Genomic DNA, 14,866 nt, shown 5'->3' on the forward strand with positions numbered 1-14,866 from the left:
AAAAAAAAAAAAAAAAAAAAAAAAAGACCTTTTAACATATCACCAACGTAACTACATTTATAACTATTTAAGCCATCCATGATATCTATTTCTTATTGATAACCATAAAATTTACAACTAGCAAAGGAACATAAAAAAATAAATAAATAAATGAAGGAATAAAAAAAGAAATGAAATCGAATGTTATTAATAACTGTTATTTGGAAAATAAAAAAGTGGTAAAGAGGTGTAAGAAATAAAATAGAGATGACAATACAAAGGACATTGAAAACTTTATAGTGCAATAAAATCAACAATTAAATATAATAACAAAAATTTAAACTTAAAACTAATCAAACTCTACCTAGGGATTATATATATATATATATATATATAATCATAATCTTCATACTCCATGACTTAAAAAAATTATTGAATAGTTCTACCTCTTATTTAATGTCTATGTTATGCAAATCATCAACTAATAAATATATGATAATGGTAAAAAATGTTATAGATAAGATTATGAAAAATATGATAAAACAAAAAAAAAAAAAAAAAAAAAACTCTTTATAAAGTCTAGGGACTAAAATAGTATTTTATCTAAAAAATTATCACGCGCAACGCATGGATTTGCGACTAGTGTAATTAAAATTCAGACCTCTATTCTTTTGTGGCCAATGGTCATTATAATTATTGCTTAGAGCTCTGACTTACTTTGAGAGTATATTCAGTGAAATTATTATGATAATTCTTGATGTTGGTATTTGGCATGATTTATGTGGATTGGATTGTCAATAAGGAAAATCTACAGGTTCTTTGGGATGTCTTTTTCATACTTTGGGCCCCTTTGGGGTTTGGGGTGTGACAGTTATGGTTGTTGGGGTTTAGCTGTGGCTAAGCTTGGTGCAAAGCAAATAAAGAAAACAATATTGAACAAAGTTAGGTGAGATCAGAGAGGACTTTGCAATGAGGAATGAAGGAAAACCATGGTGACAGCGGTGAGATCGTCAAGGTTCGATCATGGAAGCTTTGAGAGAGGGAGATAGAGTGAAAGAGTGAGAGAGGGTTTTTCTTCTGAGATGAGAGAAAGACAAAATGTGTGAGAAGGGTTCGAACAAGAAGAGAGAAAAAAAATTATTAAAATATTAAATACAAAGCAACAATAGCCGTGTATATTTACACGGTTATTATAGCAGTGGTGTATATTTACACAGTAATAGCCAGACTGATGAGGGTTGGTTTGAGGGGATATTGTGTAAAATTTAGATCTTTTTCTATTATGCAACCATTGATGTGGGTGCTCTTATATTGATTAAAATACACAATCATTTTTAATTTTTTTTTTTTATGCGAAGATTGAATATTTTATTAAGAGGAAAATGAACTAAATACATCATGGATAAGAGCTTGCTCTAAAAAGCAAGGATTCTCTTCAATCCAAGCGGTGAAATCAACAACATCAAAAGCACGTTTTGCTAGTAGGTGGGCCGGTCTATTACCCTATCTCCTAACATGAGAAAACTCAACCCCACGAAATTCCTTACATAGTTCCTGCATCCCTTGTACCACTGCAGCTACAGAGGAAGGTGGAGATGAAGCTCCGCATAAGGCCTGGTGGATAACAATTGAGTCACTTTCAATAATAAAGTCTTGAATGCCAATATCCTTTGCAAACATGAGCCCTGTTTCATAAGCCATAGCCTCTGCCTCGATTGCACCTAGTGGAGTGTTTATCTTCTTAGTCAAAGCAGTCTCAAGCCGACCTTGATCATCACGGATAATCACACCAACACCTGCTGTTTTTTGACCCTTGAAGACTGCCACATCAATGTTCACAATTATTAACTTACGGTACAACTGAAATTTCTCAAACCAAACTTATTAAACAAAATGGCTTGAATTAATGAGGCTTAGATATATATACTACACTAGTCGCGGACTCGCGCGTTGCGCGTGATAATTATTTTATGGTGGTTTTATTATTATTTTTTTTACAATTTAAACTAATTTAATAAAGAGTAATGTATTTCGTAATCATATTCTATTTATTATAGGAACAATCATAAATCGTAAATATAAATTTTGTCGTACCAAAATGAAAACAATATAATTTTTCTCAAAAATTCAAAAGGCAGGTTAACAAAATTTTTCATTTTTAATAAAAATTATTTATAACATTTTGTGAATCATTAAAAAGAATATAAAATTTGAAAATTATTCTTTTAGTTTTAAACAAAGTTTCTCAAACCTTATTTTTTCTACCTACAATCCAAAACACTGAAAAATGTAACTAAGAAAATTAATAAAACTTAACAATGATTAATTGGACCAATTAGGAAAACAGTTTGTTGTAATTTCATCCACCCAAAACATATTATTAAATAAAAAATTATTAGCAAAATCTAAGAATTGAATTTCTATATATGCATTGTTATAAATTATAAAATAATAATAATTTGGCACGCTAACAATATTTTAAAGAATATAAATGCAGCATATCAGTATGACATTCTATGTTTGATATGTTATTACTAAAGTGACTATTACCAGGAGGAATTTGGTCTTCAGATACATTTATGGTGACAACACCATTTTCATTTAAAGTAGTGCGTATATAGATATTAGAATTTTTGTTCACAGTCTCACTATTATAATCATGTTGTCTCTATCTAGTGCTCCTCACAAATGGATCATCCTCCATATCTCTTGAATGACCTAAAGAGAAATCAAATATAAGTAAATCCATAATACACACACACACACACACACACACATTAAATTGAAGACTTTAATAATATATAAAAAAATGTAACTTTGTGAAAAGCCTACCAACAATACGATGTGAAGGTTACACAATCATAAATGAAGCTGATCCTCTTTCTATAGAAACCTCTTCTCTCAAAGCATCAACATTGTTGAAGTTAGCATCTACTAAATGACTTCTATTAGTTGCCCAATAACTTATATTCATTTGCCTATCCAACACAGTACCCCTATTCAACTATAAGTTAGTAGAGCCCACACAACCAAAAAATAATATAAAAATGATTTTAGCATACCGAAAGATAATATAAAAATATTTTACCATAGCCTTTTCATTATATTTATAATTGAGAGTTGGACATACTTGACGAATCAATCTAGCTTTTGAACTTGCAATTTAATAGAAAATCCGTAATCAACTGGTAGAAAATATGAACAACCTACACAACCAAAAGATAGTATAAAAAATATTTTAGCCTTCTTTTTTTGGGGTGCATTCATTTTGCTGTCATCTATTTATAGTGTCTTCCTGGTAGGTATGTAAGTTCACACATGTAGCATTAAAATATTCTAAGACTATTTGGATATTCCTGCCTTTATGCGGTTGCATTAAAAATGAAAATATAAATAAAATATTAAGCATTGTGGCTGCAAAACATAAATAAAAATTATGTGATATTTTTGCACCAGTCATGTTTTTCAATAGAAAATATCTAATCTCTGAAAATATTACAATCTGATCTAACAGTTATCTCAAAATTTGAATATCATGTGGTTCTAAAGAATTTGGAAATTTTTATTGAATTATTTTACAATCTCATTTATTGGTTATCTCAAAATTTGAATATCATGTGGTTCTAAAGAATTTGGAAAATTTTTTATTTATAAAATTCCCCCATTTTTTTCAACTTGTCTGGGTTCTATATTCTTTTATATCGTGGGAATGTAATTCAGTAAAATCTCATATTAAAAGATAGACACCCTAGCTGCTAATGTGACTCCATAGTACCTACAAACCATCATTTACTAACCATCATTATAGTAAAAGATCATTTCAAATAACTGGTGGATAATATGACACCCTACCAATAATATGAGGACTATTTTAGCAAAGCATTCCATTTTAGAGAGACCAGAAGAAATATTCTAGCTTTTATGAACTTGCAATTTAATAGATAATCAATTATAATTTGGTAGAAACCAAAAGATAATATAAAAATTATTTTAGCACACCAAAAGATAATATAATCTCAATTTTATAATAGCCTTTTCATTAATTGAGAGTTAGACATACTTTACGAAACAATCCAATTGTTAAACTTGCAATTTAATAGATAAGCCATAATCAGCTGGTAGAAAATAACAACCTACATAACCAAAAAAAAATATAAAAAATATTTTAGCATAGCTTTTTCATTTTATAGTTGTTGAACTTGCAATTTAATAGATATTTTGTAATCAACTGGTAGAAAATATGAACAACCTATACAACCAAATAAAAATATAAAAAATATTTTAGCATAGCCTTTTCATTTTATTTGTAATTAAAAGTTAGATATACTTGAAGAAACAATCCAGCTTAAAAATATGTAAATTAACAGGTAACTTGTAAGCAACTGGTGGGTAAAATAGTAATCAAAACGGTGACAAGTGTCCACATCATTGAACACCAAGACCTTTTTTTTTTTTGATAAATGAACACAAACATTCACATACAAATACACACTCAAACACTGAAAAAAAAAATAATATTTTATGTCATCTATCTATAGTGTTTTCCTGCTTGGTAAGTAAGTTCACACAAGTATCATGAAGACCATTTTTCTAAGACTATTTGGAGATTCCTATCTTTAGGCAGTTCCGTTACAAATTAAAATATCACAAGGTAAGACCCAACCCAAAAACTTAAACTAAGATATATCTCCCTCCTTTTTTTTTCTTTTAATCTACCTTTGTTTTTACTCTTTCACTTTGTGTTAAATCCTTCAACTACCTATTTTGATCCCCCTTTGTATACAATGTAATTAAATAGTCTGAAATTTTAATCAAGCATGTGAATTTGGGTCAAAAATTCATTAAATAACTTATTGTTCCACAATTGATTTTTCAACTGCTATAATTGCAGTTAACACCTTCCTTTTGAATGAGATTAATGGACAAAAAACCCAAAGCAATACCAGTTTTGTTTTTTTTTTTTTTTGTAATTCAAAATGTATTATGTATATAACCATGTTTTGAAGCTTGGTCTTTGGTAGCAATTATTTCACAGAGTGGACCTCACAAGAAGACTAAATTATTGAACTTCTTTTAAGAATCAACTAAATTATTGAACTTAATGATGTATATAAGGCTACATTCAAGAAATAATTAATTAACCATGTTCTAAGGCATTGACATGGTTGCTGAAAAATGTCCTAGAGACTGATCTCAATGTTGATTTCTTTTTCCTTAGCTCATTGTGCTTAAATAGTAGTGACATTACATAAGAGGCATAGATTTAAAAAAATGCTGCAGTTAATTAAAACTTCTCAATTTGAGGTAAATATCGCACCTACAATAGTTTAGGATGTGCCCATTAGGAAAAAATACCACAAAAGATCCAAAGAATTTTCCAAACAACTCAATAAATAATTTGGGATACATCTCAAGGCTAAAAATGACTAAGACAAACAGTTTACTGCTCAAGGCACCATTTGAGGGACTTTGATGGAGACATATGGCTACATAGGGCTGATAGACAACAAAGTAAAAACTTTAATCCAATTATCGTGGGTACCAATCTACACTAACACAAAACACTTGATAGAAGTGGAGACAAACAACAAAATGAAAACTCTAATCCCACAATCACAAAGGTGATGCAAACGTTTTGACTCCAAATATTTATGGCAGCTTAGTTACAATTTCTGGCTATCGAATGGACAAATTGTTTGAGATGGCATATGATAGATTGTCAACAATTACCATTGGGACCTCTTTATGCATTTTTATAACCATGGTCTTCTGTCCCATTTGGGCTGGTAGTGGGCTTCACGATTTGATTGTTTGTAACTTGGAAAAACTTGCTGACTCCTTGGACGGTATGCATAAACAAAGATCATTGATTAAACACTCAATATATAATTAATTCTCCTTATTCAAGCATAACCAAATTATACATAAAACACTTTGTCAACTTGAAATTCAGGATGTGTTGGTGAATACTTCAAAGATGATAAAACTAAGCTTGGGAATAAGGAAGATCCTAGTAAGAGAATGCAAGGCTACAAATGTGTGCTTAATTCTAAGGCAACTGAAGAAGTCATGGTAGGCTGCTAACTATCCTAGGGGGTCAATTTGCTAGCAATAAGATAACTATTGAGTACTCAATTTGTTAAATTTTCTAATTCAATTGTACAGGCAAATCTTGCAAGATGGGAACTTGCACATGGTAGATTCCACTTTCGACATCCATGGAAACAATACCTCAAGATTGGCACATCAATGTGTAAGTGTGCTTATTGCATTGAGGTTCTCAACAGTTGCATAAACTCAAAAATTCAGGTAAAACACTTTACTTTGGTTTTATGTATCATACTTTGTTTCTTAAATTTCTTGTAACATTAATTCCAATATTTTTGCTTGGCCACAGGTACCAGACTATCTAAAGAAACATCTCAGCGGTGTATGCATGGTATTGAGCACCAATTCTTCAGAGGTCCTGAAAGAATTGGTCATTACAATGAAAACTCTCACCAAATCATCCAAGATAGATTTATAGCCTTAAAAACCCCAAAAGCCCAATCTTCTCCTTTTCTTTTTTCACAATTTCCCATTAACCAAACAGAGAAAATAGTAGAGTAACATACTATCCAAAAAAGCACCTGAAATTTGGGGAATATATGAGACTCCAATCTACCAAACCATGTAATCCTCAACTAAACAAAACAAAAGAATATATCAGATCATTTTATTAAATAGCCATAAAATCATCAAATGATTGTAGAAATATTACTTGGTAAGCCAAAAAAAAAAAAAAAAGCAGCTAGCCAGATAGGTTAGTTTTGAACTTTAACTTTCATCCAATGAAATCAAGACATTTCCCAATTTTCATACACTATTACATTGACAACCTTGCTTTTACGCTTGAACTCAACATGGTTTCCCAATTCTTTCATTGGGTCAATTTGCTAGCAATAAGATAACTATTGAGTACTCAGTTTGATAAATTTTCTAATTCAATTGTACAGGCCAATCTTGCAAGATGGGAACTTGCACATGATAGATTCAACTTTCGACATCCATGGAAACAATACCTCAAGATTGGCACATCAATGCGTAAGTGTGCTTATTGCATTGAGGCTCTCAAGAGTTGCATAAACTAAGAAATTCAGGTAAAACACTTTACTTTGGTTTTATGGATCATACTTTGTTTACTTAAATTTCTTGTAAAATTACTTTGTTTACTTTGGACCAAATCATCCAAGATAGATTTATTAATTGGAGAGATGAACTTAGCTGTACAAAAACTTCAAGATTCCTTGAACTCTCTTCCCAATTCTTTCATTGGACCCACGGTGTCAACACTACAAGCTCCCAATCTCTTTTCCATATATCAATACTCTTATCAGCAGAGCCACTGCACAAAACTCCCCCAGTTGACATATACATAAGACAGCTGTTTGATGAGCTTTTGTCTCATTAACTAAAAGGTGATAGATTTAATATATAGATCCACTATATAGCTACATGATTGTCACACTATTTCTGGGTTTTCCCAACCTAGAAAATCCCCAAAAGAACTCCGAATGAACAACCCAAAAGAAGTAGTGCTCCAATTAAATAACCCAGCAGTAAAAAATTCAACACCCTAACAAAAATGATTTAGAAAGTAAATGTAACGTAACAAACATCCACACCACAGCAAGATATAGGCACAAATGTAGAAAGGGGAAAAAAAACCATCAAGCAGAAGAATAGAGCACAAAGATGTAAAGATACCTCAATTGAACCACCCAGCTTACATCAGTATTTATATAGATGTGAGGAGAGGAAGGAAGACAAAGAGGTTGCCGTTAGAAGCCAAAACAGAAGCTGAAACCGTAGCTGAAACTGTAGAGCAAGAAGATGAAACCGTGAGTGAAAGATAGAACAGAAGCTGAAACCGTGAGAATCAAAAGGTGGGAAGGGAAAAAAACTAAACCTAAAACGATGAAAGACAACGTGGTAGACTAGAATTTGAATCCGTGTAACAGAAGAGAATAGCATAAGTTGTAACCGTGAAAGGCAATTAGGTTTGACAAAGGGAGTTATAAGAAAAGGCTTTGGGTGTGGGCTTGGGCTTTATAGTGGATTTAAATATATAAGAAGTGGACTTTAAAGTAGAAATATAGCTAAAAATCATTTTAGTTTTATTAGCATTTTAAAATTGGTAAAATTATTTTAAAATTGAATTAAAAATTCAGAAAATAGGATGAGAATGACATGGCTTTTGACGTGGCTCAATATGAGTATAGTAACATTAAATGCTATGCTTCAGCTTTTAGTAATATATAGATATAGATGTGAGAAATGTTGGACAACCGAAAAAATTAACATACCTTGTGTCATTGTTGTTCAAGAAATTTGTATAGAAAAATTTATTACAAAATAATGACTTTTTAAGAAGGAATTCTTCAAGTATATGACATACACCTTAAAAACCCTTTGATAGAGAATCCTAGTTTTTTCAAAGGCTATACAAGAGACCTTCTAAAATTCTAACATTGGTTTTCTATTTATACTTCTTCTATCATGTAGTATCATTAACAGTTAATTGTCAAGTAATTGAATGTTTATTCACCAAGTAAATTTTAAGTGATTGTTCACAAATAAAATCCTAGATGAGCTTTTATTTGTCACTTTTATTACTGTTCTTTCCTTTTCTTTTTTTTTAGCAAGTTATTATTATTTAATTGAATAATCCAAATATATGCCATTTGTTTCACTGTAAAAGTTTTCTAAAAAAATGAGTCATTTTTCAAATAGAGTTCTTTTCTATAAAATTAAAAAAAAAAAATAGTGGAAAAAAATCTCTTAAAAATAAATAATATTTTTAATGAGATTTTCCGTTGATTAAAGATAATTTTTCTTTAACCTATGATCTCAAATGCTACTAAACAACAACAAAAATGTGAAAAACTATCTTCATATAAAGTTTTCCAACAAAACAAACAGATAATTAAATGATTATGATAAACTCTATTTAGGCCGCATTAAATCTTCTAATGGAGAAAATCTTACATCAAAAGCATAGAAAAGAAAAGAAACTTCAATCAATAAGCTTTGATAGAAATTACTTTCTCCATAACAATCAAACTTTCCTTGGAAGTGCATATGAAGATATAACTGATAATATAGCAGTGCACACGAAGGAAAGGAGGAAGAGGCTAGTTGATCCATATGCCTTCTCATAAATAGATTTGTCAATAACTAGGCACATTCCATCTATTGTTGCCCTCAAATCTTTTGTAATCCAAATCCTGCAGTAGCACTTGTGGCTAATAGGTAATGATATAACCTATAAAAAATTAAGAAATTTTGGGTCAGCCTCTGCTACTCTTTCAATTGAGAATAGTTTAACTAGCTTTTTGGTAAAAGTATGCTAGAGTATAGTTGTACTTTGAAAAAAATTGAAAATTTGAGAAAATGCAGAAAAAAAAAGTGAAATTATAAAAAATTGTACATAAAAACTAAAAGCTAAAGCTGAGCTTATAAGCTAATGTCAAACAAACACATATACCTAACTATGAAATCTGCTTAGACTTGTGTCATAGGGAGGATTTTCACCCCAATTTTTTTGTCTTGTGAGTTTCTTTGTGAACTTGTAACTTGTTGCCTTGTTGGGTTATTTGCGGAAATCAAACAGGACTCATTTGATGTCATCACAACTCACAAGGCAGTACATTTTAGTTGAAATTCTGCCCAAATTAACACCTTACAATGTTCAAGGCCATTCCAAGCCCAAGCTCCAAGTCGAACCAGCCCATAATTAAAGACGCTATGCAATTCAACCTGAATGTATTTTAGCAAAGCTACCGAAAGTTTACATTGTTTGCTTGAAAATGGGTCGGAAATTCCACTGATCCTAGTTATCATGTTTTGGACTTGCTGAGTCAAAAAATATATAATTTTCTTTTTGGGCCAAAAAAAAAAAAAATATATATATATATATACATCATGACTTTTTCAAAAATCTTTCATCTATTCAGCCAATAATAGGCCCCAGAGAAACTATATGATTGCCATAACAAGATTGAAAAAGAAAACTGCGGAAATAAACATCATTTAACACAAAAGAATCAAGGGAGATGGGTGAAGGGTTACACTAGATTTATAGGTTGGGCTAACAACATTGAAGCTGAGCTGTGGACAGTAAGGGATGGCCTAATCCTATGCTTCCAATTACAAGTCCAAGCTGTTGAAATTGAGCTTGATACTAAATCTGTGATCCACCTTCTGTCAAACAATGAGGTATCTTTGGCTAACTATGCGCCTATTATTGATGACTGTAGGAACTTGTTGAACCTGCTGCCCCTCTGGAAAATCCAACACTGCTACAAGGAGGCGAATGCCTGTGCTAATGCCCTGGCCAGGAAAGCTGTTTCCCTTCACCAAGAATTTTGTATTCTAGACTCTCCGCCTGTAGAGTTGTCTTACCTTTTAATGCACAACCTCTCTGGTCTTTTTTGTATTAGACTATGTAACACCTCTGCCCCTGTGGCTAACTCTTAGTTTCTAATATATATCCTTTAAACCCAAAAAAAAAAATATTATTATTATTATTATATGATAATTATACCTCATCACATTTAGCAACAAGGAAAAAAAAAGTTTACCTTATCACCATAGAAATCAAGTTGAACGCCGCCATCCCAAATGAGAATACAATTTGTAAGAGGGTGTATGCGAATCCAATGACATTCGTAGCAAGCATATACCTGCAGCAATATAAGAATAGAGAAAAAGTGTACTATCTCCAGTCTCAGCTCCCATTAACATTATAGCAAACAAAAGTAGTGATAACCACAAGAACAGCAACCACATTTTAGTCCTAAGATTTTAGGTCATTTATTATTTTAGGTGTTGTATTATTTTTTACTATTTTACTCTATTTGAAATTATACTCTTTATGAATGAATTCAATACCAAAAAAAAAAAAAAATCAGCACTTACCTGTAGGCATAAATTTTATTAAAGTGTACTTTGAAGGTTACTGTGGATATTAGAATTTCGATATGTGCTGTTGCTGTATCAGTGGTAAGGATTATGAGTGATATTAATAGGAGGACAAAATTGAAGACTTTCAATGAAAGAGTGTCAATCAGCGAAGCTGAGGACATTGGTGATGCCATCCTCGACCAAAATCCACACCCAAAATGCCCTATATGCTGGACTGGATTTGCACGTTAGCTCTCAATTTATATTTCATAACCCCAACTCAAGAAGCTTGGCCACTACTGACTTTGGCCTCAGCACCAAGAAAGCGGCCAATTAAGTCCAAAGAATTTTTTATTTTTATTGAACAGGATTTATTTTTTTATTTTATTGCAAGAGACAAAATTGAAGCCATTAAGCTAGCTTTTGGAGGAGTTAAAAAGAACTCTCAAGTTAAATTTTCAAAGAAACTTTCGGTGAGATGATTTACTGATTTTATCTCATACAAATTTTATAATAAATCTTATGATGGAATACTTTTGAAGGAGGCTCTTTCACACAACAAACTAATAATAGAGTTTCTGCTATCACAAGTCACAACAAACTAGTAACATTTCGTATTATCTTAACAAATTAATATTAAAACTTTCACTATCATAAGTTACAACATGCTATACGCATGCAATTAATCTCAAACCAAGTTCATTATCTATACATATCAATCATGATGATTTGTCAATTTAACAAACGATCTCACAACTGCTAAATGCATTAGATCTTAATCCTAATAGGAATGTGAACTCATATGTGAAATATAGGTTACTTTGATGCATGCTAGAATGAGATATTGTGTGGTCAATACCTCAGTATGTTGGATAATCTCCTATATAACGTGTTAAGAACACTATTCTTGGTTGCTACATGGCTTAGGTTTGTGCAACAAAAGAAGAGTCCACACTCTTGGTGTAACACTCCAACCTAATTACATAATTAATTTTATGGGTTTATATGCATGTTATTATCTTAATTACTTTGAGTGCATAAAACTTTGATATTGTGATATTATAGAAGATACATGCTCTTTTAATGTTGTAGAAAGAAATTTTATAAAGGTAAGGAGATATATGCAAAGATATATTGTTCTTTGGGCCTTTCTAGAAATATAAGCTTATAAGGGATGAAAAGTATAATTACCAAAAGTTGAAAAAAATGGGTTGTGATATTTTCTTTCCCTAGCATTACACGTACCCCCACCCCAAAGTCAATTCCTTTATCTTCTTTGCTGCACCTGAAACACTCTTGTTCATCTTTCTTTACTCTTTCTTTTCTTCTCTCTTTGCTCTTACGCGACAACATCTCTATCTCTCACTCTCCCACCGAAACCAAAAATTTCATTCTAAAGAAGAAATTAAACAATTAGCCCTAAGGTTTCAGCTTCAAAGATTGTGAGTAAGTAAATAAAACTTCAACTGGTTGTGGGTATCTTGATGGTGTGATTGTTTTGTTTATTTTCCCTTCTTTATCCTCTATTCTGATTTTAGAAGTTGAACTTGTGATTTCTGTTTTAGTAATTTGAAAGTTTGATGATATTGTGGACTATTGGATGCTTATTAAGGTATTTTAATATGTATAGTATAGATATAAAAATACCCAAATGAAATGAAGGCCAATTGCTATTAGTTGATGAATTTGTAAGAACTTGTGCTGAAACTGTCAATGTGATAGATTTGAGGTTTACAACAAGAAAAATATGTATTAAATCATTTTCTGTGAATTAGGAGGCTAGGAGTAGTTTTTATGAATCTTAAGACATATATGGTTGTTATGGAAGTGGTCTCACATCTTTTGGATGAATATAAAAGTCATGGTTTAATTTCTAAGTTGCATGAATTTCTGTCAGGACAGATTTGAACATGTTGTCTTGTATGATTTTTAATAAATCATGGGTTTATGTTTTGACTCCGATTTTTTGTGGTATATACTAGACATAAAAGGGAGTAGCTCTGTAAACTTTCATGACGATTGGATGTGTGTAGACAGCCCATTAGTATTTTACAAATGAGGCATACGCTGCTGAAATGAGCAGTGAACAACATATGCTACACCTGATTTTGTGGATTTAATTCTCAAGTTAGGGTGAATGTTTTGAGCTATAATTTAATATGCTCATACTTTGGTATGTTTGGATTATATATAAATTTTATGCCTTGATTTCTCTATGATTTGGGTACATAATATGTTTGATGATTGTATCATGTGCTTTGGGGAACCTTGTGTGATGGGAAATAAGGATTTTCTTGAGTTTGAGAGTTAGGTTGTGATTGAGGTATAAGTTTAAATATTTAGGAAGAGTTTGTTAGTAATAAGTTTTGGTTTTTCATTTAGGTGACGAGAATGAGAACACGAATACTTGAGCTCCTTTTGTACAACTCTCTCGTGTCTATTGTTTTCAGGTAAGGGATTTGTGACATGTGCTTTTAATTAGTATAAAGATTGTTTAGAAAAGTATTATGCATTAAAGTTTTAAATTAGAGATATTACATATAAGTATGATTTTAGTAAAATATGTGTTCGTGAGTTGTTCAATCTTATATATATAATAATTTTAGCATATTGATGCTATTATTTATATCACAAACACAATATTTAAGAATGAAGTGGATATACTACTGTTGTGAAACATTTATGTAAAAGCAAAGTTATCAGAAAAATATAGTTTTCAGTTATTTCATTGTTATGATCTAAACTCAGCCAGTAGGAGTTATAGTACTGGTATTTCCATGGAGATTATGATTGGCCATTAAAAGTAGGGTTGGCTCTGCTGTACCCACCTTTGTTGGTAACAGCCAACTTGTGGAGGATGTCAACTTACCCCCATGGTTGAAAATATGTATTATGATATAATTTCGAAATTACCTAGCATTGTGGGGAATGCTAGATGCCTGGCACTCTGTGTTGGAAGCCTCCCAAAGTTGTAACAAACTTACAATTATATTAACTAATATGTATTATAAATGAGCTATTAAGATATTTGGAAATTATAAGAAAAGTATGATGATAAGAAATATATGTTGAATGTGTTATAAGTTTGATGAGAAGTTATTATAAAGTATTTACAGTCTATTCAAAGATAAAATTACTGAATTATATTTAGGTTCCTTATTATGTCCTTTTAGTATTATATAAAAGGAAAATGAAGTATTTTCATCTAAATGCTCGTAACCTATTTTAAGAACAATAAGAACAGTAGGAAGACTATTTTATCAAAGCTAGCATATCCATAAAATATTTGATTTACATGCATTCTTATTAAAGACCCATGGAACTTAAAACCTTACTAAGTTTCGCAACTCACCCTATTATATTTTAGTGCACAGGTTCTTCTTGAAAGTAGCGAGAATATTAGAAGTAACAAGGATTTCGTGATTCTCGTTTGTTAGAATGTATAGTTAGCTTCTTTTTCTTTTTTTTTTTTTTTTAAAAAAAAAAAAAAAGTATAATAGTTTAGCTCTTTTGTTGTATATGAGGAATCAAGATGTACTTGATCCTTGAGCATAGATGTAATTCAAAACCTTAGTTTGTTTTGAACCCCAGTTGTATGTCTTTGGGATTAGGTTTGTAATAAGAGTTTTGCTAAACGTTTAGTTATGTAATATTTACATGAATACCTGAAGTTTCCGCTAAGTGGTAATCTTGCAAAGTTCAAATAAGATGAAGTTCAAGGTTTTCATCATTTTTTTTTGTATGATAGGCCACAAACTGAATGACTCCTTGTGATTAAACCAATTAATTAATTAGCCAAGTTATTAATTAATCAATTTAACATGCAAATATGTGGAAGCACAAACAAATCACCAAAAACTAGATATGCAGCAGAAATTGAAAGATACAGTGATTTGTTTACGAATGGGAAAAACCCTTGTGGCAAAAACCTCACCGGATGATT

General features: G+C 31.1%; 1 protein-coding gene and 2 long non-coding RNA genes across 3 annotated transcripts; 1 reads left to right on the forward strand and 2 right to left on the reverse strand.

Annotated features, from left to right (window-relative positions):
* Nucleotides 1-1,335: 1,335 nt before the first annotated feature.
* LOC136063375 (uncharacterized) lies at nucleotides 1,336-8,029 on the reverse strand. The gene is made up of 4 exons (XR_010625053.1): nucleotides 7,928-8,029; nucleotides 7,726-7,836; nucleotides 2,530-2,697; nucleotides 1,336-1,799 (listed from the first exon to the last, which is right to left on the reverse strand). It is a non-coding gene; the product is annotated as an uncharacterized LOC136063375 (long non-coding RNA).
* Nucleotides 8,030-9,076: 1,047 nt separating this feature from the next.
* LOC112015214 (CASP-like protein 4D1) lies at nucleotides 9,077-11,117 on the reverse strand. The gene is made up of 3 exons (XM_024047588.1): nucleotides 10,939-11,117; nucleotides 10,602-10,703; nucleotides 9,077-9,245 (listed from the first exon to the last, which is right to left on the reverse strand). Exons 1-3 carry the CDS (start codon nucleotides 11,115-11,117, stop codon nucleotides 9,077-9,079), a joined length of 450 nt encoding a protein of 149 aa, XP_023903356.1.
* A 1,058-nt stretch (nucleotides 11,118-12,175) lies between these two features.
* On the forward strand, nucleotides 12,176-14,393 carry LOC136063616 (uncharacterized). The gene is made up of 3 exons (XR_010625244.1): nucleotides 12,176-12,369; nucleotides 13,306-13,373; nucleotides 14,291-14,393. It is a non-coding gene; the product is annotated as an uncharacterized LOC136063616 (long non-coding RNA).
* The last annotated feature ends 473 nt before the right edge of the window (nucleotides 14,394-14,866 follow it).

This window comes from Quercus suber, unplaced genomic scaffold, assembly GCF_002906115.3.
Source record: "Quercus suber isolate HL8 unplaced genomic scaffold, Cork oak 2.0 scaffold_21, whole genome shotgun sequence".
NCBI classification, from domain to species: Eukaryota; Viridiplantae; Streptophyta; class Magnoliopsida; order Fagales; family Fagaceae; genus Quercus; species Quercus suber.